General features: G+C 40.9%; 1 protein-coding gene across 2 annotated transcripts in view; it reads right to left on the reverse strand.

Annotated features, from left to right (window-relative positions):
* NKAIN3 (sodium/potassium transporting ATPase interacting 3) overlaps positions 1-22,782 on the reverse strand; it is a 370,926-nt gene extending 348,144 nt beyond the window's left edge. The window contains exon 1 of one of the 2 annotated variants that reach the window (XM_068932616.1): positions 22,289-22,601. In XM_068932616.1, coding sequence (XP_068788717.1) covers positions 22,289-22,342 — 54 coding nt within the window. In that variant the 5' untranslated portion in view covers positions 22,343-22,601. Of the gene's footprint in view, positions 1-22,288 lie in introns of both variants that reach the window. The other variant, XM_068932615.1, reaches the window with a different exon arrangement.
* Between the last annotated feature and the right edge of the window lie 1,773 nt (positions 22,783-24,555).

Here is a 24,555-nt window from a genome sequence, read left to right on the forward strand (position 1 = left end):
TATCAGCCTATATGGATTTATCAAGAATAAACCTTGTGAAAACAATCTACTTTCTTACTGTGGCTGCGGAACTGACTTAGAGGGAAAAAGATGTATCATGCATTTTGACTTTAAAGAGATTTTTGATACTATTTCCCATTTTATTAACTTAAGGTAAGCAAGGAAACTATGGCGTAAGTGCAAGTATCATAAGATGTAGAACTGGCTAAATATCTGTATTCAGAGAATCTTGACTAATGGTTCTATGACAGATGGAATAATTGAACATTTTCTGGACAGTTTGTCCTGGTTCCATAGGGCAAATCATCTCATAGAGTCATTGATGATTTGGATGATAGAATAAAACATATACTTACAAGTATAGTAAGCATATCTTAATATCATTACTAAGTTCATGGGAAATGTGAAGGCAGGAAACATTCTAGTCATGTTAGAAAGAGAGATAATATTCAAAATGATTTTAATAAAATGGAGAAATGGTCTAAGAAGAAGGCTTCTCCAGGCTGAACAGTTCGAGCTCTCTCAGCCATTTCTCATAGGAGGAAAGGCTGAGAAAGCTGGGACTGTTCAGCCTGGAGAAGAGAAGCCTGAGGTGCGATCTGATCAATGTATATAAATACCTGTAGGGAGACTGTAAAGAGGATGGGGCCGACTCCTTGCAGCGGTGCCCATCAATAGGACGAGAGGCAACTGGCACAAACTGAAACACAGGAAGTTCTATCTGTACATATAGTATATTCATAAATACCAGATTTGAAATAGCTGGCTACAGGGCAACTCTGAGGAACAGGATTGACGTTTACAAACCGAATGAGTGATCCATGTCTAATAGTAAGGAAACTTGGGCAAGAGAATAATAGGATTTTCCTAACTGCGTGTTTTTATGACTAGGTTAGACAAAGCTGCGGTTGATACTGCCTTGAGACAACAGGAATGGCTTACTTAAATCTTGGCAGTTCCTCTAATGAGCTTTTATGATTCCTTATGAAAAAATATGCACTCAATAAATGGCTTTGGGTAGCATAAGGCATGGCTATTCTTGTACATTCAGTAAATAACAACACAATAAGATGTATGTGGAAGAAAATTACCATAACATCCAAGACTGAAAAAAAGAGTTTCTAAGTCACTGTTAGACATCCAGAAGAAACTGACCTTTTGTCAAATTTGTGAGAAACTGCAGGCTCTCCTGACTAAAGAAATAGAAATACAGAAACAAAGAACCTGAACCCAGCAGACTTACTTGCTTTTTTTAGAACTCTGTGCTACACGGAGCGCCACTGGAATCAATTGGACTATGAGAGAGCAGATAATACTTTAGAATAATAAGGCTTTAATGATATGGCACAGAATATTAATAGAAAAAAAAGGACTCTCACATGTAAAAGCATACTTTGTATTCTTTTTTTCCTCCCTTTTCCCTCTCTCCTATCATTTTGGTTGTGTATTTTCTGTTATCATTAAAACTCTTGATAATTACTTTTTAAAGCAGTACAAAACATGCATATAACAAACATATCTAATTTAAAACGTAATTAACAAAAGGTCCTTCTGATTATCAATGTTCAACTGGTATGCACAATTTTCTACTTAACATTCCTGCTCTTCAAAGCATAATATTTCATTCATTATTTTAAAAGGAAAAACTTTTGCCTGTTAACCTTACATGGAACAGGAGTAGCACAGATATCTCTCACATTCATTGGTGGAATTGATAGCAGCTGAACATATGCCTGACTTTTGCATAGGCATGTGTATCACAAAGCTGAGCATAACTGCCCTGTACTTTTATTAGCTCAGGGTATGAAAACTTTCACCATCACAGCTAACTACTCTGGGATGGCAAAACCCTTGATACGGACAAAGTTGCATTAGCAGAGAAGAGCTGTTTCAGTTTAGCTTATCTATTTGAAGAGGTGGTACAACAGCCTCCAGGGGAAAAAAAATCCTGTTTGCATATGTCACATCGGCACTAAAAGGCTCTTGTCATGAAGCTGTGCCAGTATTGCTAAGACTACAGCCTTTACCACAGACAAAACATAAGCAATAGCTATTACTGCAATAGCCGCATCTTCCAGAGTCTTTATTATATGATTTTTATATCTAAAATAATATTAGAAGCTAAGTGTTTTTGTCTGCTCCTGTTAGTCGTTTCTGAAACCAGGGTCGGAAGCAGCCACAAGAGGTCATGTGCCTCAAGACAAAATCAGCTGTACAAACAACATGTTCTTGATCAAATATCCCTGTAAGGGAACCCCTAACCCCTGAGAAACTAATTGTTTTCATGAAAAGTAAAGATGGAGCAGTGTTTAACCCATATAACACATATATTTTGCAAACAAAAATAATCCCTGAATGGGGCAGGACAGCTCTCACAATGTGCACTGTCCAATCCAGATTCATAACCCTTCTTCCCATGAAATTCAGTAAGAATATACCTGTTATTTTCCAAAGGAGGACAATGAAACCAGCACATTTTTCACTTGTGTGAATAAAAAAAATCAGCTTTATCTGAAAACACCACTAAAACTGAGCAGGTTTTGCCTATCTTTTTGATATTTCCCCTGCCTCAGTTCTTACAACTCCTTGAGGGAGTATCTCAAAAAATCTTGTATTGTGTTTTTAGAAAAGTGCCTATTTACTATGGCTTCTCATTTTCTTCCAATATTTTATCATATTGCTGTAGAATGTATTGGTTCCAGCCCTGAGCTGCAGATTTGGCACACAGCTCTTCCTTTCTCCTGAAAGGTTAAGAATGCATTTATAATGCCTCTCCTGACACTTTTGGAAAGGTCTTTAGATAATGATTCCAGACACCAGTAAGTTTCTAGCCTGTCAAGTCAGAGTGGTAAAAGCGAAGAATTCTGTTAATATAATGTTATGGTTTAGATTTTCAATAAGTCACAGCGAGGGAATCCTAAATTATGCCTTTCACAGCAATTCTAATAAAGTGCACTTAAGCTTAAAACATCCACCAAAAAAAAAAAAAACTTTGCAGAAAACTATGTTCAGGGCCAAACCCAAAACCTACCAAAATCAGTGAGATTTGTTCCATCGATCTCCAGGAGGTTTTGGGTCACATGCTTACTTAGGTTTTTGGAAGGATTTTTGTTTGCTTTTTTCTAGTGCTAATGTTTAAAGTAAAGCATTGGGATACTAGCAAATGGCAAAATTTGCTTCCCCCATTTAATAAGTGTCCATTATGAACCCATATTTTTGCTATAGAATCTCCACATACAGAGTGCCAATGCGGCTGGTACCCTGGAATTGAATCAAGGGGATTATTACAAATTGAACCTGCTCTCTGAGATCTCTGCAACGTGTCCTGGAGGGATTGCTGCATGCAGAGAGAATAGGTAAAAATGTTATAAAGAACTGACGAATAGTTAAACCACTTCTCTATTGATCCCAGCTCTATGTTAGATGGTTATAAAGTTGTGAGTGTTACATTGTGCATAATTTCTTCATTTCTCACATAATAAAAAACTTGTAATTAAGACAGAAATTAAAATGAAAAGGCCAAATTGTGCAAATCCATAAATACAGATTTGTACTCTTGACAAAGCTGGTGTTGCACTTTGCCTCTAATCTTGATCAATCATATTCAACCACAGGCCACTCCCAATGGTACCTAAATCCTTAGTGGTACACAAATACAAGTCTGCTTGAATATACTGATTAACTCAGTCACTCTGGTCTCAAGTCCAGCCCATGCCAACACACAAGCACCATAAATGGGGCTTGCCCTGAAAGAATTTGACAAGGATACATGTACAATGGTCACCTGATCAACAACAAATCTACTTGTCCATGGGTAGAAGCATTAAGTATAGATACCTCTCTCACATACACAAATATAAATGGTGATGAATATATGCGTGCTTCTGCTGGCCGTGTCTTCAACTTGCTTACCATCATCATCCCACCATGCTACTTCTAAACAGACAAAAAAATCAGTGCTGGAAAGGACAGAATTTACAGGACTATTCTGAGTCTTCTCTGTAAAAACAGCTTTTTGCTAAAAACTATCAAGGTCCTGCTGTATTTATGATCTTTATACTTTCCAAAATAGGAATAGGATGGAGGAGGCAGATTAGGAGACAAACTAACCCCCTAATGAAGGTACTGAAATGAGCAACTACTGGAATACACATATTTTCAAACCACAGTGACATCATTATTCTCTCAAAATCTATTAAGCATTTTATTAAAATTTAGTGAAAGGAAATATTTGAAAACGTAAATTTATTGTCAAAGCAAGTTTCTCAAATATGTGAAGAACACTTATCATCAAGGGCTGTATTCACCTGTCATCTCTTAAAAATATATATTAAGCAAGTGTAAATGACTATAGCTCCAATTGACGTTAATGGATTTACAGTGGCTAGAGAGCCAGAGAAAGTGAGTTTTGAATGATCTAATAATAGGAAAAGCAGGTGACAATGATCTCAGTTGTATCATCACTGTGCACCCTATTGCTCATAAACAGACAAGCATGACATGACCAAACTTTCCCAAGGAAAATCTATCTGTGCGATGAAAAAGCATGAACACTTCAAGCTCAGGGCTAACTTTTCTGAGAATCTGAAAGCACCAGACAAGAAAGGCTTAGAAAAGACAAATGATAATCTTATGCCTAAGACATGAGCCTCAGAGTCACAAGATCGGGGTTTTTTTCCTGGCTCTGTCACAACTTCCCTGCAGCCCCAAGCAAGGTCTCCCATTAGTGGCAAAGGCAATAAAAGATTACAGATCCATTCTTAATTTTGAGGATAGCTGTGGGAAATAGATTAACCCAATAGGATTTCGGGAATAGATTCTCAAAAGATTGAAAATAACCTGCAAAGAGGATAGAGGATAGATCAACTAAACAAGGAGGGTTATTGATACAGTTCAATGTTTGTGTTGGGGTTACAACAGCTGATAAAGTGATAATGAATCTAGAAATTAACAGGGCAAAACTGATGCACTTAAAATTCAGCAATTCTGCAAAATAAGGAAAGGAAAGTTTATTTCACCAACTTCTAAGTAGAGTTTTAGGAAATAAAACTTCAGAAATCGAAATAGCAAAAGAAATTTCCAGGGGAACTCTGGAAAGCATGATGAGACTTCAGACTTGGTTCAGACGATCTGCCCTCTCTGCTGAGTCAAAGGACGACAAAGACAAAAACATTTACAATGGACCTGACCATCATCAGCAGGATATTAATCTAACACTTCTGAGATCCTGCTGGTATACTTCTCTTCTATGATAATATTGCTCCTAATTCTTACCTTTCACCTAATCTTAAATACATTGCAACAGTATTATTGATTGAGAAGGTCCATTCCATTCCACTGAGCCCAAGAATAACCAAGGAAAGAGAAAAACCTCCCTGGGCTGAACAAATGGTGTTCTTACCAAGGGAATTAGCTGGCATCCAACAAAGCAATAACTGTCAGACTCAGCCTTCCCACTTAAAGCATCTATTTGCATTAGCTGCCTTACATCCTGAGCATGTCAATGAACTTTGTTTCCTCACATTTTTCTAAGTCTCTTTTTATGCTAATCTATCTCAAATAGGGTAAGTAACTATTAATATTACCTTGATCAATGCAATAATCTTAATCAGGCTGCTTGACAGAAGACAGTTAACCTAGCTCCCATGTTCAGGTGGATATCACAATTATAACCCAGGCCAATGCAAGGACAAAGGCTCTGTCCATCACCTCTCCCCTCCCTCATCAGAAAGGAATGAAGTGCGCAGGTCAAGAAGGGATATCCAGTGTGTGTATATTAAATACATTTGTGATCTGCTCAACAGGGTGGGCTGGACTCCAGCCTGTGCTACAGAACACACCCACCCCTTACTTTGGGCAAATTCCGAGAGAATTGAGTAAGTTTTTTCATGCTCACAGGAAGTTTACAATAGGTCAAATAAATATATTTGGTGTAATCACTTAGTTTCAAAATGCTTACAATTTATTGCTTGCTTTCCCCCCCCCTCTTCTATCTCATAATCAATAACTTTCCGATCTCTGACTTGATTCGCTTAGTCATCTTGATAGGGGACTTAGATGACTGGAGTCCAAATTTTATTTTGGGGTTGTTCAGTGGCAGGATTATCTCAACAGCTTTATCTCTCTGGTAACATTTCCTTCATTGGAATAAACATGAAATGTCAGAATGTCCACGCTTAGATAATAATGCAGATAATAACACCTCTTTAGAGAATAAATATTAATCTAACAGTATTAACTAACATATAAATACCTTCCAGAAGGGTATGACTGCTTTCCTGTACTCCAGTCTGGCCAGAGAGCGGCCAGCTCCCATCCAGAAGCCTTGTGGACGCATTAGCCCAGTACTATGCCCAGTACTAAGGTACCCTTGGCAGGCTTATTAACCATGGCACAGCACTATGCAAACACAGGAGCTCTGTGATTCCCAGACAGGAACTGGCTCGCCTCTGGCCATCTTAAAGCAGATCAAACATGCAACTGTTCCCATCAATTTCTGTAGACAAACAATGTTACTTCTTTAACTTAAAAGTTCTTCGGATGCAATACTGTATATGTACAAAAGACTAACCGGTGATGATAACAGAAGAAAGTCTTGCCTTGCCATACTGCTGGCATTTCTAAAGAAAAAGTAAAATTGAGTATAGATATGCACTGAAATATGACAAAGGCAAACTGTCCCCAGAATGCTGCAACTGGCCAGCTGTATACTGGAAAGGGAAAATTTTGAGGGAGGGAAGAATTTTGTTTTCTTTCTCCTGATAGATAGAAGCACTGATTAATTTGCATTCAAAGAACCAGGAACTTATGGTTTTCTTGGTATGTTACCTTCATCAGCCCAAATGTTTTATAATATCTGTGTACGAGGCTTGAAGACTTCATTATATAATAAAATGACCTCAAAATCTGAGGTATTTCCTTGCTTATCTAAAAATCAACACATATAAACTTCTCACAACTGAAAAGCCTTTGTACCCAGCTAATAAAATGAGAGTAGAACGGATCCTGAAAGCATCTTAAAGTAACGGAAGATTTAATAAGAAAATAGGTAATAAGAAGATACTTTTAGTCTAGCAAAAAACGCCAGCATGTTAATAATAGATGACCAGCACTACTCTACGTGATATAGGAATCTGCGAAATGTTACAAAGCTAAGTCTCATGCTAGTAAAATGCTGGCTGGTAACACTGAGAGAGTCAGCATGTGTGAAAGGTATCTTCCCTTGAGGACGTCCTATGAGTATATTCTTAACCACAACACTTTTTAGATCAGAAAAAGGGTACTAATTTTTGCAGGCTTCCTAATGGTTCAATGACTTCATCTAATGGCACCCTCTAATAGTGCCTGCACTTACGGAGCCCAGTCAGTGGCACGGCTGCCTCAGCTACAGCTTGATCCCTCAAGGTACTGAACGCCTGAGTGGAAGGCGGTGGGCGTCCATAACTCCTACCGCTCTCAGTGGGAGATGAGGTTACTCCCTCCCGTAAAAGAGGTGCTCCACACTTAGCACAATCAGGTTGCTAGGACTCTGACAGTTTGTGTTCTTTGAAGGCTCAGAGATTATCTTTCAAACACCAAGATCATTTATTGCCTCATTTTCAGAGGAAGAGAATTTACTGTGAATGGGCTGCCTTGGAAATTATTCTTCTGTCTAGATACTTGGGAACCACTGTCAGATGTGCTGCTGTCATTCAGATAAAAAGTCATATAAAACAACTAAGGCTTTGCTTCCCAAGAGATTAGAATTTCTTCTTCCTATTGCAATGAATACGCTATAATATCTTAGCCAATTCCAGTTATCAAAAACTGAATAGAACAATTGGCCCAGCGAAGGTGACACCAAGAAAATCATGAATTCCCAGTTCTTTGAATGCAAATTAATCAGTGCTTCCACCTAGCAGGAGAAAGACAACAAAATTCTTCTCTCGCTCGATATTTTCCCTTTCCTGTATACAGGTGGCCAGTTTCAGCATTTTAGGGACGGTTGTTTATTTTCCCATTCTACAGGACAGCTTTAAGAAACTGACTCCTATCTTCTTTAAGAATTTGTGTCCAGAGGTGACGGTGGGAAATTCCCAACTAAACATGCATTTAGTACAGGCTGTCTAGATGTTTGCAAGTCTCATTCTGCAGGATAAAATTCTAGCTGATTGTGTCAGGATCTACTCAAATCTGTCAATAGATTATCTGAATCAGACATCAGATCAGATATCAGATTATCTGAAAATAACCTTTTCCAAAGAGAATTTGTAGTTTCTGTACTCCTCCTCAAACAGAAAGACATTTTTGTCCTTACAATGAATTTTTCGCATCTCTATGCATTTTGTAAACAGTACGCATTTAAAAAGAAACGTGTTGTCCAAATTATGAGCCCATCCAGCTATAGAAAATTTGCTTATAGAAATAGAAATGCACTCATAGTCACACGTGGCCAATATAACAAAGGAATTGCAGTAACTGTATGCAGAAACATGAGCGAACACCAAGCAGAAAAATAGTCTAGGACTCCAGAGACTTTCTGTGGGGCCTAAAGCAAGTAATTTAACGTTTGTATGATTCCTTTTCTGACTGCATTGCCTATTTTGGTTTGCAAGCATTTGGGGTAGGGTGTATCTCAGGTATGCCTCCTAGTGCATAGCCAGCTTTAGCTGTAATGCGTTTCAAATGATTCCTAGAAGTGAAAACCCAGCCCCAGATTTGAGGCAAGGCTTCTCAACAGATGAATAAGCAGAGTGAAGCCCTAGCAGCATTGGGGCACTCTGGCACATGATATAACAACTACAGTTCCGTGTAGAAAGCTCATAGAAAATTAAGAGATCTACATGGCCTATAATTTCACAGGTCATATAGGCCAAGGGAGGCCAAGTATTTAGGAAAGCTGAATAACAAATGCTGAAATAGTTATCCGTACAAAGGAAAGACCAGAATCTCTGCTGCTTAGTAAAATCTCAGATTAACCTTGATATTCTTTCGGCCACAAGATAATGCATAAAGAGCTCTTCAGCTTTTAATGAAAATAAATTTCACTGGTTCACCACTGAAGCCTGGAACCTTTCGTAGGCACACAACTGCAGTCAAATTATTTCATTTCAGTTTTTCCCCACACTCTTTTGGATGATCTAAATTTGTTAAATGTGACCAAAAAAAGGTATAGGTAGTATTCTTCTCTAACAGTCATTTAAGGCACTTTTTCAAAAGCCAAGGTATGTAGAAAATTTCAGCAGATCAGGGTGTCTCCCCCTGTCCACGATAGGTTTACTCCCTGTCCCACCTCTTATCCTGTACCTGAACAATAAGCAGCAAGGTGCACAATCCTATATTTAGTGATATAACAACATCTTGGTGTGGCTGCTCCACATCGCAGTTAAAGATAAGGCTGCAGGCACCCTGAATTACTGCTGTGCAAGAAGACACACTGCTTCTTAGCTGCACAGGCCATATTAAGATAGTCATCAGTACATTCAACTGATAAAAACTTAGACCTTGATCACATTAAGCCAATTTAAATCAAGTTTGGTACTTTGTGGTTACTTCTAGTACAAAACAGTTAGCTTTGGCTTTCATCAAACCACTATAATTAAATTATACATTAGCAATACAATTTAAAGCCACTCATGACATCCATGATGAAATTTAAAATATTTCAGTATACTTAAACTTATTCATAACATTTGAACGAAATTTGGATTTAGACTGCTGTCATTTGCTAATGACAGCAAATTCTAATTTGTTATAATAAATTCAGACTTGGAAGAACTTTTTCTATTTATTTCATTCTAACACTCTTGTTGAAAGTCCTCTGACAATAGCATCACAGTAAATGACATAACTAGTGCATTCATCATGCATCACTCATTAGTCGTTGTTCACATTGTCTTCTTTCCTAAACTAACCAGCCTTTTTTATAATGTAGTGCAACCAACAGGATGTGAAGAATCACAACTAACTGTGGACCAGACTGAATGAAATCTCATTCATGTTGCACAGATGTAAATCGATCAGATAATAACATACTTGGTTTTCCTACAAGTGAACGTAAAAAGGTCACAGCACTGTAAGTGTGCTTCTGCACATCTTTGCTTTTTCTTTTTAACCCTGGAAGTGAAGTTAGAGGAATACAGGTATGGATCTTTGAGACTGGAGTTTCATCCTGGTATTTGAAAGTGCCCTCCTGAACAGCATTATTCATTTTCCTGTTTTAATCAAGGAATTATATGTAGGATTTGTGACTAGAAACACCTCTGCTATTTCTGCCAATTTTCTAGAAGGCAATAATATTTTTAGCCAAAGGTGTGGTTATGAGACCACTCAGCCACAAGCATGAAAGAGATTTTTCAGGATGGGGAGAACTGGAAACCAGATGTTCGCTGGGGCAATGAACAGTTACAAGTAAATATTAATATCCTTGAATGGTTTGGGGTTGGAGAAACAGGGTCTGAATCCTACTTTAACAAAACTGATGAATATCAGAACCTGGACCTTGTTCTGAACAGTCGGGAGAAGAGTGGAGAAGCGGTTGCTTGGCTCAAGAAAAAATAGGAGCGGGCTCTGAGAAAGAATGGAAATAGCAGGGTATAATTTCACAGTTAAGTATTGGAGCCAAGAATTTTTTGTTGATGAGAACAGAAATTGTTTAATAAGAAGAAAGATGGGGCTGGGCACCAATCAGCAACGTTCACCAGCAGAAGACATAACAGGAAACAGTGGGAAATGGCTAAGTTATCTTCCAAATGTGGATATTTGTTAAGCTTCTTGGACGTGTATGTTAGTGAGGTACACTAAAATGGGCACCTTGCAAATGCACGGCTGGCTGGCTATGGACTGATTAAATAATCTTCAGTAGCTCAGGGGATTTTCATGAGGAGTCCACCTCTCTTCAGCGTTCTGAGTGCAGTAGTTCCTTCTGGATTAGAAGGCAGAGAGGCTTTTGAGGTTTCTAAGATGTAAATAATTCAGACAATCTGTAGAAGCAGTAAGGTCTATTATACAGCTAAAATTTTCTAAACACACTTACCTTGATGATGTCTACCTAATCCATGAGAAAAATACATTTTAGAGAAGTGAAACACTCCATTCACTGTGGAGTAGAAAGATACAGTAAGCTTTTAGCAGGGAGAATAAATAGCTCATAAGCAGAGGCAGAACTGAGATGGATAACCTGTGATGTTACTTCTGCACTGTAATGCATTATGTTTTCCAGCTTTAGATTTCTTCAGTTTTTTATTCTGTGAGTGGTGGAGACTAAGCTTCCTAACAGATTTTCTCTATCACCCCATTTTAACAGAATCCCTTTCAAAAAAGATGTTTAAATATATTATGAGCTCTTTTCTCCAGCATAGAATCCATCTAAAAAATTGTGTGCAATTGTCTTTTGCTTTTTTGCAGGGACACGGCACACATGCAAGCTTCCAAAGTACTTTGCTTGCTTGAGGATTCAGGGACTGTGACCAGCGCAGTGAAACTGCAGCATTCCTAGAACAGTACAGAGTATTCAAGGCTCAACCAAAAGGAAAAACTAAAAGTGGATGAGATTCCAACGTCTGTAAAAAAATGTCATCCTAATACAGTTGTGCTTCATTAGCTCTTTTCATTCAAAAGGTCTGACACTAACACAGTAAACTTCACAATAAAATTATGAGAAACTGGCTTGTCAGCAGCAGCATATTAAAGAAGGGATAAATTATTTTCTCAAGATCTTGTTTTCACTGAAGCCTTAAACAGCAATTCCTCCTATGCACAGTTACCTTTCATTTGTCCACTGAAGAGGGTTCCATGTTCCTTCCTGTTTATGTTGATCTAAATGCACTTCCCTACACTTTTCCTTCCATTCGCCTGCATTGTTGCCCTCACTATAAAAGCATATCAGGTTCTTTCTGTTCATGGTTCATCCCCTAATTACTCCCCTTCCTTTACTTTAGTTGTAGATTCTTTGGTGTGTGACAAAATGCTCCTCAGGGAGGTTCCATTTGGCTCAATTCTCAGTCGTATATTCTTTATATATTTCTACTTTTGATCAGAGTATCCTCACATTACTTTCGGCTGAAATGTTTGTACTGATGAAACAAAAAAATATATTTTTGTCCTTTAATGTCTCCTTTTCCTGTTTATCATATCCACTTTGCAGCAGAAATGCAGGTCTCTCCCTTTGGAGAGACCTGCGGAAGAAACAACTGTGAGTGTTCAAAAAGAGGGCCAGCCTCAACACAAATAATTGTTTTTCAGTCATCTCTTGTATTCTACATAATTTTATATTTTACTTCTTCTTAACATCAGTTTCTGTAATATTTGTCTGCCAGAAATTGGTTGCTGTCTTAAGTAGAATTTTTTTTTCTCTTTTCTTTTACCGTAATGCTGGCCTTCATTAGTTGGAAGGAGCTTGTTGCCACTTTTGTTTGAAGGTATCGTTGTAAAGAGCCTATATGGAAAGGAATGACTTTCAGGGACTTTAATAAGAGCTGAAGGGCATTCAGGAACTTGTAAGAACAAGTTCCAAATCACCACAGCATAAAAAAAAAAAATCTGAGCTGAGATAACATGCAAGGTATGACTGCGTGTGAAGAAAGACAAGGTGATAAGAAAGTATACTAAAAAATAAAAAGACTAAAATAAAATCTTTTACTACCTTTTTATTACCAGATCTTAAGTACTCTGTATGTTCCTGAGATCAGAGAGCAGTGATTAAGCCCAGCTTACTGCTGTCTTTTACAGACCTGCCAAAGGGACATATCCTTAGTGAGATCACAAAGATTTCACCGATCACACACAGAAAAAAAAGCTCATGATACACTAAAACCTGTGATAGTGTTGCTGACACTGCTCTGTCAGGGAACTGCGATTCACACTGAAAGTAGTAGTGTATCATCCTAAACCTGCCGGCACACCCTTTAGGAAGATGTGCATTAACTTCTCTTGATAGATGAGGAGATACTGTTTCATCTGATGTGATTCAGAGCCACTTCAAGATTCAGACCGAGGCTTCTTCCATTTGCTGTTATCTGAATTATATTTCCCAGTCAAAATGTTCTAAGTAAAAAGGAGAAAAAAAAAAAAAACTTTTTCCTGACCTATGACAAAACAGAAATCTATACAAGATTCATTTATTTGCAATTTCTTTCTAACATTATTTGATGTGATTATAAGGCTTACAAACACCTCCGTACACTGACATTCCTAGCAAGGATGCCATGCCCACTTTCAGAAAATGCAGTGAAAACGTCATCACACTGTCCTGCCAACACTACTCAAATGCTGACCTGAGGAAAAATGAGCATAAAAGACCGCTTTGGTTTTCGTAATACCATGGCCATCTCCTGATCCTTCCAGTGTAACATAAAGACTGGAAATTAGGACAAATATGGAGATAACATTTCTATATGGGCACTATATCAAGACACTTACTTCTTTCATATAGACCATAACGACTTTTGCCCTCACCTAAATTATAGTGAATTATGAACAGTGACCTAGAGGTGAAAAACTCTGAATCACATTATCAGTCTTCTGAACCATGCAGTCCCTTATTACTGCTCTTTTATATTACTCATCTAGAACCAAAAATGTGCAGACAAAAAAACAGGCTCTCTGCCCCCAAATGACTGCAGTTTGCTTAACAATTAATTATTGGACTGAACAAATAAAGTCTATCTTGCTTTGACACTAATGAGCCTAAAAGATCTGACATACTGTACTGTATCACAAAAATATTATCTGTGAAATAATAAATGACAAAGTCACCACGGTTGCTTGTTCTCATTTAGTTTAACCCTGAAGTTTGATAGCAACAGATGCAACTGGATACTAGAATTCTTATTGCCTTTTAAAACTCATTTCCACAGCACTATGCCAAAAAAATCAAGAAATTAATTCTCCTAAAACAACCTAAATTACCGTGAATTTTAAACACCTTCCTTAGAAAGGACTTAAGAGCCTTATTTTTTCAACTTGGGTAAGACCACAGAATTATGGGATAATCTAAGTTGAAAGGGACCTCTGAAGGCCATTTGGAAAAATCTTCACTGAAAATAGGGCCAAATCCAAAGTCAGATACACCTCAAAGTTAGTCAAGGTTTCTGAGAGCCATATGCAACTGGATTTTGAATTTCAAGAATGGAGATTCCACACCCTCTCTGGAAAACTTGCTCCATTATTTGACTACTCTTACAGTGAATTTTTTTTTCTAAATATTTATTCAGAATCTCCCGCTTGTTGCATGTTGTGTTCATTGCCCCTCCTTCTTTCCCTGTGCTCATCTGAGAAGAGTCTGTCTTACCAAAATCTGTTTTCAGTATGTAACTTGGTTCTGCTCCTATTCAAGTGACAGATAAAACCTCCACTGATTTTTCTGTGTAAGATCAGGGCTAAGGATCTATGTGACCAGTTTGACTCCCTTTGCTCATTTAATCAATTAAATGTATTTATTTATATGCTAAAGTAATTTGGATGTAATAGATTAGTCAAAATGCAAAGCTTTTACTTAAAAAAATAAAGAATTGTGATATCATTTCTTATTTCTCAACTTATTAGACTGGCTACAAAACTGAAAGGGCCTACTTCACGTCTTTAAGGTGCACAAAAGATATAAACATATTGAAAGACATGATGTAAGATTATCTACTCTCCCAAGTTTATCTTTTATTTTAGATCCAAAACTCACAAAATCAGCAAGATTTAAACAGCGTCTGATCAACTGCCAGTGCTGCTCTCATTTGATCTCTAAACATAAAGCTTACTCTACATTCAAGTTCTGCAAGTCCTAGCCAAATTCCATTTGGATCTTTCTTCTGAATTTCAATGATTTTCAAAAAAGTAAACTGTTTCCTAGTCCCAAGAATTTTGTTTTGGCAGAATGTAGCACATCTTGGAACAGAAGTAAATCATTAGCAATATTCCTAAAATAATTAACTCCTCAGACTTACTGATCCTACACACAGAAAGGATGTCTATATAACTCATACTTCTCAGTGAATTAATGCCCATTATGATTGTTAAAATCTTAACTCTTTAACTTCATCATTATAAAAAAAACTAATTATGTTTCTGTATGACAACTGACTGTCAGTCACAGAACTGCAAGAAATTGCAGAAGGAAGCATGTTGAAGAGAACGGAGTTTAAAGCTAAAAAAACAGTTGTATGACTTCTTTAAGAAATTCACCTAGTTCAGTATTTTTAGGGACCTCTGCTCTCTAAAAGGTTCCTAAGTCTTCAATTCCCAATTTTGAATCTCTGAACTGAAAGAAATATTAGGTGGAGTTTTGGGAGGAAGGGATTTCACTATTGAGATTGAATTTCTGGTATACAGAGTGGTTAAAAACTACACCAAAACGTGTATTTTAATAACAGACATCTCCCAGCAGTTTTGTAAAATAAACTAAAAACATGAAGTGAATAATCACTTACTGCTAGCTGTTACTCTTGTGTTCTTGATGACAGAGATCTTGTGAATGCTATAATCTCATACATTTTTTGAATGTCAACATGCAAAGATTTAACTCAACTCATTCTACTGAATATGGTGTATTAGTCCAATCTTTAACTTTAGGCATATTTCTACATCTGTAGAACAAGAATATCAGTCTGTTAGGCACAGCCACTAGAACCAGTTGTGTTTTGGGGACGCCATTTGAGTTGCCTGAGCAAATCACTAATCTCAATTCAGTTTCCTTAACAGAAACGGAAACATCCTGCAATCAGTATATTGTTCACTGTTATAAACCTAAGTCCCCTCCATTCCTATTAGGACAATACGCACCTCCCTCTTCCTTCATCCTCCTCCTCTACCAGTGGACAGATGCTTGATCTCCCGATCAATGGGCTGCTCATTCTTTTACCAACATAAAAAGATGCAGCAATTTGTTGGTTCAAAGATTTTACTTTCTCAAATTTAACAAATGTCTTGAACCCCTAAGCTGTTAACTGAGTAACTGCAATATAGCATTTCTAACACACAAGCACAGACAGTCAGAAGATTTCATAAGGTGCATTTTAGCAAAAGTTACAGTTTCCAGGGTTATAAAGCATTTTAAAGTGAGATGAAAATCTATGCATGGTATATATTGCTTCCCAACATAGCTACTGCAATCGCACTATGTATAGTAACAAATAGTGAAATGTTATCTTTTAGTCTAATGGATATAGTCTTACCTCCAACTGTAAGGATTTACATTCATTAGTATAATTATCATTAATGGGAACTAACATAACATAAATCTTCTGAATATCAAGAGAAGAATTAGTTTGTTAAAATGACCAACTTCACTCACCAAGCAATCTCTTAGTCAAAATATTAATATATAGAGGCTGTACTTCCAGGAGAATTATTTCTCCTTGTGGTCTCCTGACAAATTATTCGGAAAGTAACAGGGTAAAGAGGGACTAGACTATTTTATACTTACTATACCGTATAAGATTATACTTCTAAATCAAGGTTATACAATGAACAAACTGCAGCAAAGTCCAAAGATAAAAACATGCAATAAGATTTCAGAGTTATGAAGGGAACTCAGCTATATACCTTTCATTAATACGAATTAAGAGAGCTGTTTAATATTCAGGCATCACTTCCTCCAGGCTCAAGAATGGTGGATGCCTATGAGCAAGAAGTCGAGCAAAGCGGGCAGGAGACCTGCATGGATGAACAAGGAACTCCTGGCAAAACTCCAGCAGAAGGAGGAAGTCTACAGAATGTGGAAAAGGGGACAGGCCACTTGGGATGAATATAGGGACATCGTCAGAGTCTGCAGGGATGCAACAAGGAAGGCCAAGGCCAACTTGGAATTAAATCTGGCAAGGGATGTCAGGGACAACAAGAAGGGATTCTTCAAAAACATCGTTAACAAAAGGAAAACTAGGGAAAATGTGAGACCACTGCTGAATGGGGCAGGGACCCTGGTGACAGAGGACACAGAGGAGGTAGAGATACTGAATAACGACTTTGCTTCAGTCTTTACTGCTAAGGCCAGTCCTCAGGAATCCCAGACCCTGGGGACAAGAGAGAGCATCTGGAGAAAGGAAGACTTTCCCTTGGTCAAGGAGGATCGGGTTAGGGATCACTTAAGCAAACTTGACATCCACTAGTCCATGGGCCCTGATGGGATGCACCCACGAGTGCTGAGGGAGCTGGCGGATGTTATCGCTAGGCCACTCTCCATCCTCTTTGAAAGGTCCTGGAGATCAGGAGAGGTGCCTGAGGACTGGAAGAAAGCCAGTGTCGCCTCAGTCTTCCAAAAGGGCAAGGAGGAGGAGCCAGGAAACTACAGGCCTGTCAGCCTCACCCCCATCCCTGGAAAGGGGATGGAACAGCTCATGCTGGAGGCCATCTCGAAGCATGTGGAGGACAAGAGGGTGGTCAAGAGTAGTCAGCATGGATTCACCAAAGGGGTAGCTGTGCTTGACCAATCTGATAGCCTTCTATGACGGAACGACTGGCTGGGTAGAGGAGGGGAGAGCAGTGGATGTTGTCTACCTGGACTTCAGCAAGGCTTTGGACACTGTCTCCCATCACATCCTCAGAGGCAAGCTCAGGAAGTTGGGGTTAGATGAGTGGACGGTGAGGTGGATTGAGAACTGGCTGGATGGCAGAGCTCAGAGGGCTGTGGTCAGTGGCACACAGTCTAGTTGGAGGCCTGTAGCTAGCGGTGTCCCCCAGGGGTCAGTCCTGGGTCCAGTCTTGTTTAACTTAACGATCAGTGACCTGGATGAAGGCACAGAGTGCCTCCTCAGCAAGTTTGCCAATGGTACAAAACCGGGAGGAGTGGCTGATACACCAGAGGGCTGTGCTGCCATTCAGAGGGACCTGCACAGGCTGGAGAGCTGGGCAGTGAGGAACCTCCTCAAGTTCTACAAGGGGACATGCAGAGTCTTGTAGCTGTGCAGGAATAACCCCAGGCACCAGTACAGGCTGGGGGGTGACCCGCTGGAAAGCAGCTCTGCAGAGAAGGACCTGGGAGTCCCAGTGGATAACCAGTTGATCATGAGTCTGCAATGTGCCCTTCTTGTGGCCAAGAAGGCCAATGGTATCCTAGGGTGCATTAGGCAGAGTGTTACCAGGAGGTCGAGGGAGGTGATCCTCCCCCTCCACTCAGCCCTGGCAAGGCCACATCTGGAGGACTGTTCTGAGCCAGTTCTGGGCTCCCCAGTACAAGAGAGACATGGAGCTCCTGGAGCGAGTTCAGTGAAGAGACACAAACATGATTAAGGGACTGGAGCATCTCTCATATGAGGAAAGGCTGAGAGACCTGGGCCTATTCAGCCTGGAGAAGAGAAGGCTCAGGGGGGAGCTGATCAATGTATATACATATCTGAAGGGAGGGTGTCAAGAGGATGGGGCCAGACTCTTCTCAGTGGTGCCCAGCAACAGGACAAGGAGCAATGGGCACACACTGAAATACAGGAAGTTCCATCTGAACATGAGGAGAAATTTCTTCACTGTGAGGATGAAAGAGCACTGGAACAGGTTGCCCAGACAGGCTGTGGAGTCTCCTTCCCTGGAGATATTCAAAAGCCATCTGGACATGGTCCTGGGAAATATGCTCTAGAGGACCCTGCTTGAGCAGGGAGGTTGGACTAGATGATCTCTAGGAGTCCCTTCCAACCTCAGCCATTCTGTGATTCTGTGATTAATCTTCCACTCACTACTTTGAAAATCTCATCCATGATCTCTATAATTTACAGTTCTTTGTGCTTGCATATCTGTATACCTCTTGGTACCAAAAACTTCCACTTAATGTAAACATTAAAACAAAATTATCCTGCAATGATAGTTAGTCAGAAATACATTTTCAAAGCAGCATTAAGGTTCTCACTGTGTGACACATATTAACACCAATTGGATTCACACAGCTAAATCTCTGTGCAATTCTTTGTCAATTTACCCCTTCCAGATTTTAATATTTTTTGTAATTGCTTCATTTTCCAAACATTTTCATGCCACAGTATTTTATGGCATAATGGCTACTCTAGCACAGGCACCATCTCTGGCAGTTGTTTTAATTTTCTAGCAAAGACAAGGCCAACATCTGTGACTCCTGATGGCATTAGTAAGAATTATGGTTATAATCCAAAGAATTCATAGATCCTTATCATGTATTTTCCTGATGTATACATAGCTCCTAATAGTATTAATGACAGATTTATGCACAGAAAAATACACATATACCTTTAAGTTCTTAAAGTTCTTAGCCTGACAACTTTGCAAATGGCATGTTGCAATGCTCAATCAATAAGAGCAAAACAGTCAAAGAGATTTTAGGAGTAAAAAAGGTGTGTGAAAGGGGATACAATACTGTTTTCTTTCCTTGAGTAAAACTATTGGTTTTCAGAGGCAGACGCAGCCTGCAGAGGTGTAAGGTAACCACTCAGGAATCCATGTGGTTAACAGTTTTTCCCAAGCAGGTGCCCCCTAGCATTCTGTCTCTGTGATCATTCCCAGAATTCTGTACTAAATATGATGATATGGATTGACATTTAAGAATGAGATTATAATTAAGCTATGTAAGATCAACCACAGAATGCCCTTGAGATTACTGAATTCAGTATTAAAATGTATTTATTATGAAAGGTAAAAGCAATAACTCAGCAATAAACATTTTCATGGATCAAAACATTAAAATGACAGTAATATCAGTTTTCAATTATGCTGAAATCATCCTAACAGACACAAACAAATCTTCTTGAAGTTAATACACTTAATGCATCATCATTAGAGAAAGGATATTTTATAGACTGTCACACAATAACTGTTGTTCTTTTTACCTAGTAGTTGCGATCTTCATCCCAACAACATATTTCTATAAGCACACACAACAGGCAATAGTTAGAGAAGGCAGTTCTGAAGAAATCAAGAAACAGCACTGTGAGGCCACTAAATATGCATATCTTTAGAACTAATGAGAATCAAATCTTTGGTATGAACTTGCTTCCAGGAAATCAACTATTTAACATCATTTTATACCAGAGAGAATCTACATGGCACGTGTATACTGTAAAAGGTGTTACCAACTATATTTTATAGTTAGTCTAAAGGTTAAGCCTGAACTGATCACAGAACCTTTTTCTGACATGACTAGAATATGACTAATGTGAACAACTTCCTGGCTTTTTTTTTTTTTTAATATATGGCCATCTTTCTCCTTTTCTAAAGTTCTTCTCAAGCCATATAAATCATCCATACTTTTGAAATGCTACAAATTAGCACTACAAGTGCTTTGGCTTTTGTAGTATTTAATCTGAATGTTGTCCACAGTTAGTAATATCTCTTTCACCTCTCCATAAATGGATGCAAGGTAAAATAAATCTTGCTTAATGACAGTAATGTCTGGGGATGTACTTTTGCTGGGCATGTTTTATACTCATGACCTCTGAGATGTTAGAAAAAGATCTAAAACCGCCTGTGGTGACAACTTCTACAGACATAAATTCAACACTGCCACCACTGAGATCACGGCAAGTACCTGAGCTTTTAGTTCATGTCTACTAGCTTAGATCTAAAACATGGCTTTTATTTTTTAAATGAAAATAAACTGAAGTGAAAGTGTTTTGTCATACAGACATTTAGCAGAGCCTAAAAGATATGGATATGACAGTAGAATGTTATTATAAAACAGGTAAGTACAGCAGAAAAGACTCCATATTAAAGTCATTTTTTGAAAGTTGTTAGATCACCTAATAGGTCTTTTATAAAACACGATCTTTTTTTCTGAAAGATTTTATATGCATTTCCCTACAGATTATGGTGGCTATTCACACTTTACTTCAATTTTTATAGCCTCCAGGTAATTCTGCAGTATAGTAAATATAGTATTATAGCCTTCACAGCTGCGGTATAGAGAGATTTTTGAAGATGCGTTTGTTTTTCCTCCCACATGCACTGAACTAAATCAGGAGTAATTCTCTTGCAGTCAATAGGACAGTATCTGTTAAATTGGTGTAAAAGAACTACAATCAGGCCAGAAATGTGTTAGAAGAGCTTTCCTAAAACTAAAAGTACAGCTGATATGTTCTCTGCCTTTTGGTAAGGCTGTTTCAAGCTTTTATACCATGGTTAGTTCCATCACATTTAAGCATATCTAAATAACGTCCAGACTCACACTGGAAACAAACAATGGAGATTCTCAGCCTGTATAAACTGGTATTTCTGACATAAAGCCTTGAAAATGACTAAGGTGCTTCAAGTAAGTAATTATATGCATCACATTTAAATATACATTAATACTATCCCTTAAACAGAAGCCATTTCAAATTGCTGTAACAGAAAACTAGAAAGATTAGCAAAGGATTAAAGGGGAAAAAAAAGTAGATGCATCCCACTTTTTTTCTTTACAGACACACACACGGAATAGCACTCATCTGAAGAAAGCTCATGTGGCAAAATGATGACTCTGAGTCAGTAGAAAAGAGAAAAATTTTTAAAACACTCTTGGGAATAGGCACTAGCTGTTAAAGGAAGAGCATTATTCTATTATCCTGCTAATGAGCCAGAGGAAAAATTATTATTGTTTGCTGTTGTTTTGTCTGGACAACTCTTTCCCTCGAAACAAATATGCCAACTTCAGTAAACAAAGAAAAGAAGATGCATTTTTCCTGTTGTCTCAGTTATGCACTGAGGAATATTTAATCAGAGAAAGGGAACCCCAAGAAAACTCACAGAAGAGGATGGGTAGATTTCGCCTTTGGGGGGGGGGGAGGGGAGAAAAAAAAAAGAAAGAAAAGAGAAAAGGGTGGCGACGACGGTTTTTGCGCACTCCTCAGAAGGACCCTGCACGGCAGGTTCGCGCCCTCCGACCCGCGGCCCCGACAGGGCGCAGCGCCCCGCACCGCCCGGCAGCCGCGGGGGGCAGCGCCGGGGGATTTCCCTCCGCCTCCTCCCTCCTGTCCGCTCTTCACCGCCGGGCCAAGGCTGCGCTTCGCCCCGGCGCGGAGCGGCATCGCCTCGGAGCGACTCCCGGGCGAGCCAGCCTCCCTGCAGACGCGGCGGCGGCCGGGCACCGCCAGCAGGGGCTGGGGCACCGCTGCCCCCAGCCCAGCCTGACGGCAGCGCCGCCTTCCTCCCCCTCCCCACCCCCCCACGCAAATCCTCTTCACGTCGCACCGCAAAACTTACGGCCCGGGGGTGAGAGCGGGCGGCCCGGGGGCGGGGGGGGGACGGCGTGGCTGCGCTCGGCGGCGGCGAGGGCAGCCCGACGGCAGGGCAGCCCCTGCCCCCTGCCCGGTGAGACCGAGCGGTCGCCCCTTCCCCCCCCCCCCAGCAAGCGTGGCCGTGCCCCGGGGCGAGCGGGCGGGCGAGCACTCACCAGCTGCAGCGAGCAGAGGAAGATGAGCGTGCAGCGCCCCGTGCAGCAGCCCATGGTTGCGGCTGGCCCCGCCGGAGAGCCGCCGCTCCTCGTCGTCTTCCCGCCCGCGCTCACGCAGCCCCGGCGGCCAAGCGGGGGGCTCACCGCATCCGGACAGCTCGCCCGTCCCTCCTTCGCTTTTCCTTTCCCCCCCCAGCCCCCGCCGCCCCGTCTGTCGCTGCTCCCTCTCCTTTGTTTAAGGGTTTTCCCGGGCCGCGGGAAGGAGCGAGCGGAGGTCAGCGCAGCCCCGCGGAGCGAGAGCAGCCGGCGGCGGCGGCGGGGGGGGGGGGGGGCTGTGCGCGGCTCCGGCTGTGGCTCTGCTCTGGGGAGGGGGCCGGGGCTGGCGTGGGTGTGGGCGTGTGTCTGGGTCTGGCGGGGAGTGGGGGTGCCGCGGGGGTGGGGTAGGCGGGGAGGGCAGAGGAGAGGAGCGGGGAGAGGGGCACGGTGCTCGGGGCAGATCTGGGGCTCGGCGGCGGCGAAAGTTGAAGGCACTGGGGGCGGCGGCGGCCGCGGGGGAGCGGAGCAGCGGCCGCCGCGCCGCGGGGCGGAGCCGGGGAAGCCCCCAGGGCGGGGAGGGCGGTGGGGCCATGGCCGGGGGGGGGGGGGCTCTGCGCCCCCGGGGGGCCCGGCGGCCCCTGACCGGGCGGGGAGGAGCCCCCCGCCGCCCCCCGCTGCAGCGACCCGCCCGTCGCCTTTCTTCCCCGCGCCCGGGCAGGGCTGTTCTCGGTCCCGGGGGAAGCGATGCGGGGCCGTAGCGAAGGAGGGGGCAGCCGGCGCCTCGGCGGTGCCTAGCGCAGGTGCCGAGGGGCAGAGCCGGGGGCAGCCCCGCTCCGCCAGGACGCCCGAACAAAAGGCCGGTGCCCGTGGCCGCCTGAGGCAGTCCCGGGGCGTCCCCGGGGCTCCCGCTCCGGGCGGCGGCTCTCGGCCCCGGCAGGACTTCTCCCGGCAAAGGGACGGACCCGGGGAGCTGCTAAGAACCATTCCTGCGTGAAAGGAGACAAGGTGAAGAACCGCTTCTCCGCAAGAGCCTCGTTACGGGCAGCCAGGAGATACAGGACCAGTGGAGGTAGTGTTACAGTCCCTCCGGCTGTACACTTTGGTCTTGGGCAAGTAATGTTTTGAGGAGGAAGTGAGAATAAGTATGCACTCTGTCTTTTAAAAGTACTTCTACACATTGATATAACTCCCCATTTTTTTTTCTCCAACAAATAAATGCATAAATCAAATGATTTTTTTAATAGGCAGAAGTGCCACATTCTGCTCACCACACACCGCTCTCCTACAGTTCGTTACTAGCTGCTGTTCAGTGATGCACAAACTTCTGCCAAACAGCACTGAAGCTTGCACTGTGAGAGACCAGTCTTCTCTGATACATTTTAGCGAGGTATCTGATCATTGTGTCTGTGAAATGCGCAGTATTGTATCCTGAAAGTACTGATAGCTTTTAATTTATGCATTAAATGATAGTGATGGTAGTCAAATAATCACAGGATTACCCCCAAATAATGTTGTCTCAGATGTGGAGCGCTGTTTGCTTCCTTTGTCACCTTCGTTTTAAGAAAGCATTAAAATAGTTTTATATACAAAGCTGAGGGAACAAAACAAAGACAAGTATTCTGCTCATGCAGAGTATGTCTTTCACAGGTTATGTATGTGAGGAGTTCAAAGCATAACCCTCATTGTGCAATGTACAAAACTTCAGTAATATAGCCTCAGAGCTTTTTATTTCTTATGCACGGGCCTTTAAAACATAATTCTACCTGGGCCTAAACTATCCCTACTTTATATACTATAGTATATACCTATTTTATGTACCTACCTATTTTATATACTATAAAGTGTTTTTATCTGGAGAACGAGTGTATTTTGGAGGATGAATACCTGATGATATGGAAGTAAATTAAAAAGGTGATAATGTAGCCGAAGATGCCAAAAATATATTGTGCTAGCCTAAACTGGTAAATTTTATGGATGATTGATTTTCTATCTAAAATGGTTAGACTAAATATCTGGACTTCAGTCAAGTATTTAATACACTACCAGATGTTTGTAGTTAAACCCAATAATACAGAGATTAATGATAAGAATTACAAGGGGTAGGGAACCAGATAAAGGAAATGACAAAAGCTAATATTCAAAACACATTGCTTGTACTCACCATATTGAGCCGTTGCTTATACCTCAGTGGTGTGAGGTCCATGACGCTTCTCCCTCAGTCTCTCCACAGA

The sequence above is a fragment of the Struthio camelus genome, chromosome 2, assembly GCF_040807025.1.
Source record: "Struthio camelus isolate bStrCam1 chromosome 2, bStrCam1.hap1, whole genome shotgun sequence".
Lineage (NCBI taxonomy): Eukaryota > Metazoa > Chordata > Aves > Struthioniformes > Struthionidae > Struthio > Struthio camelus.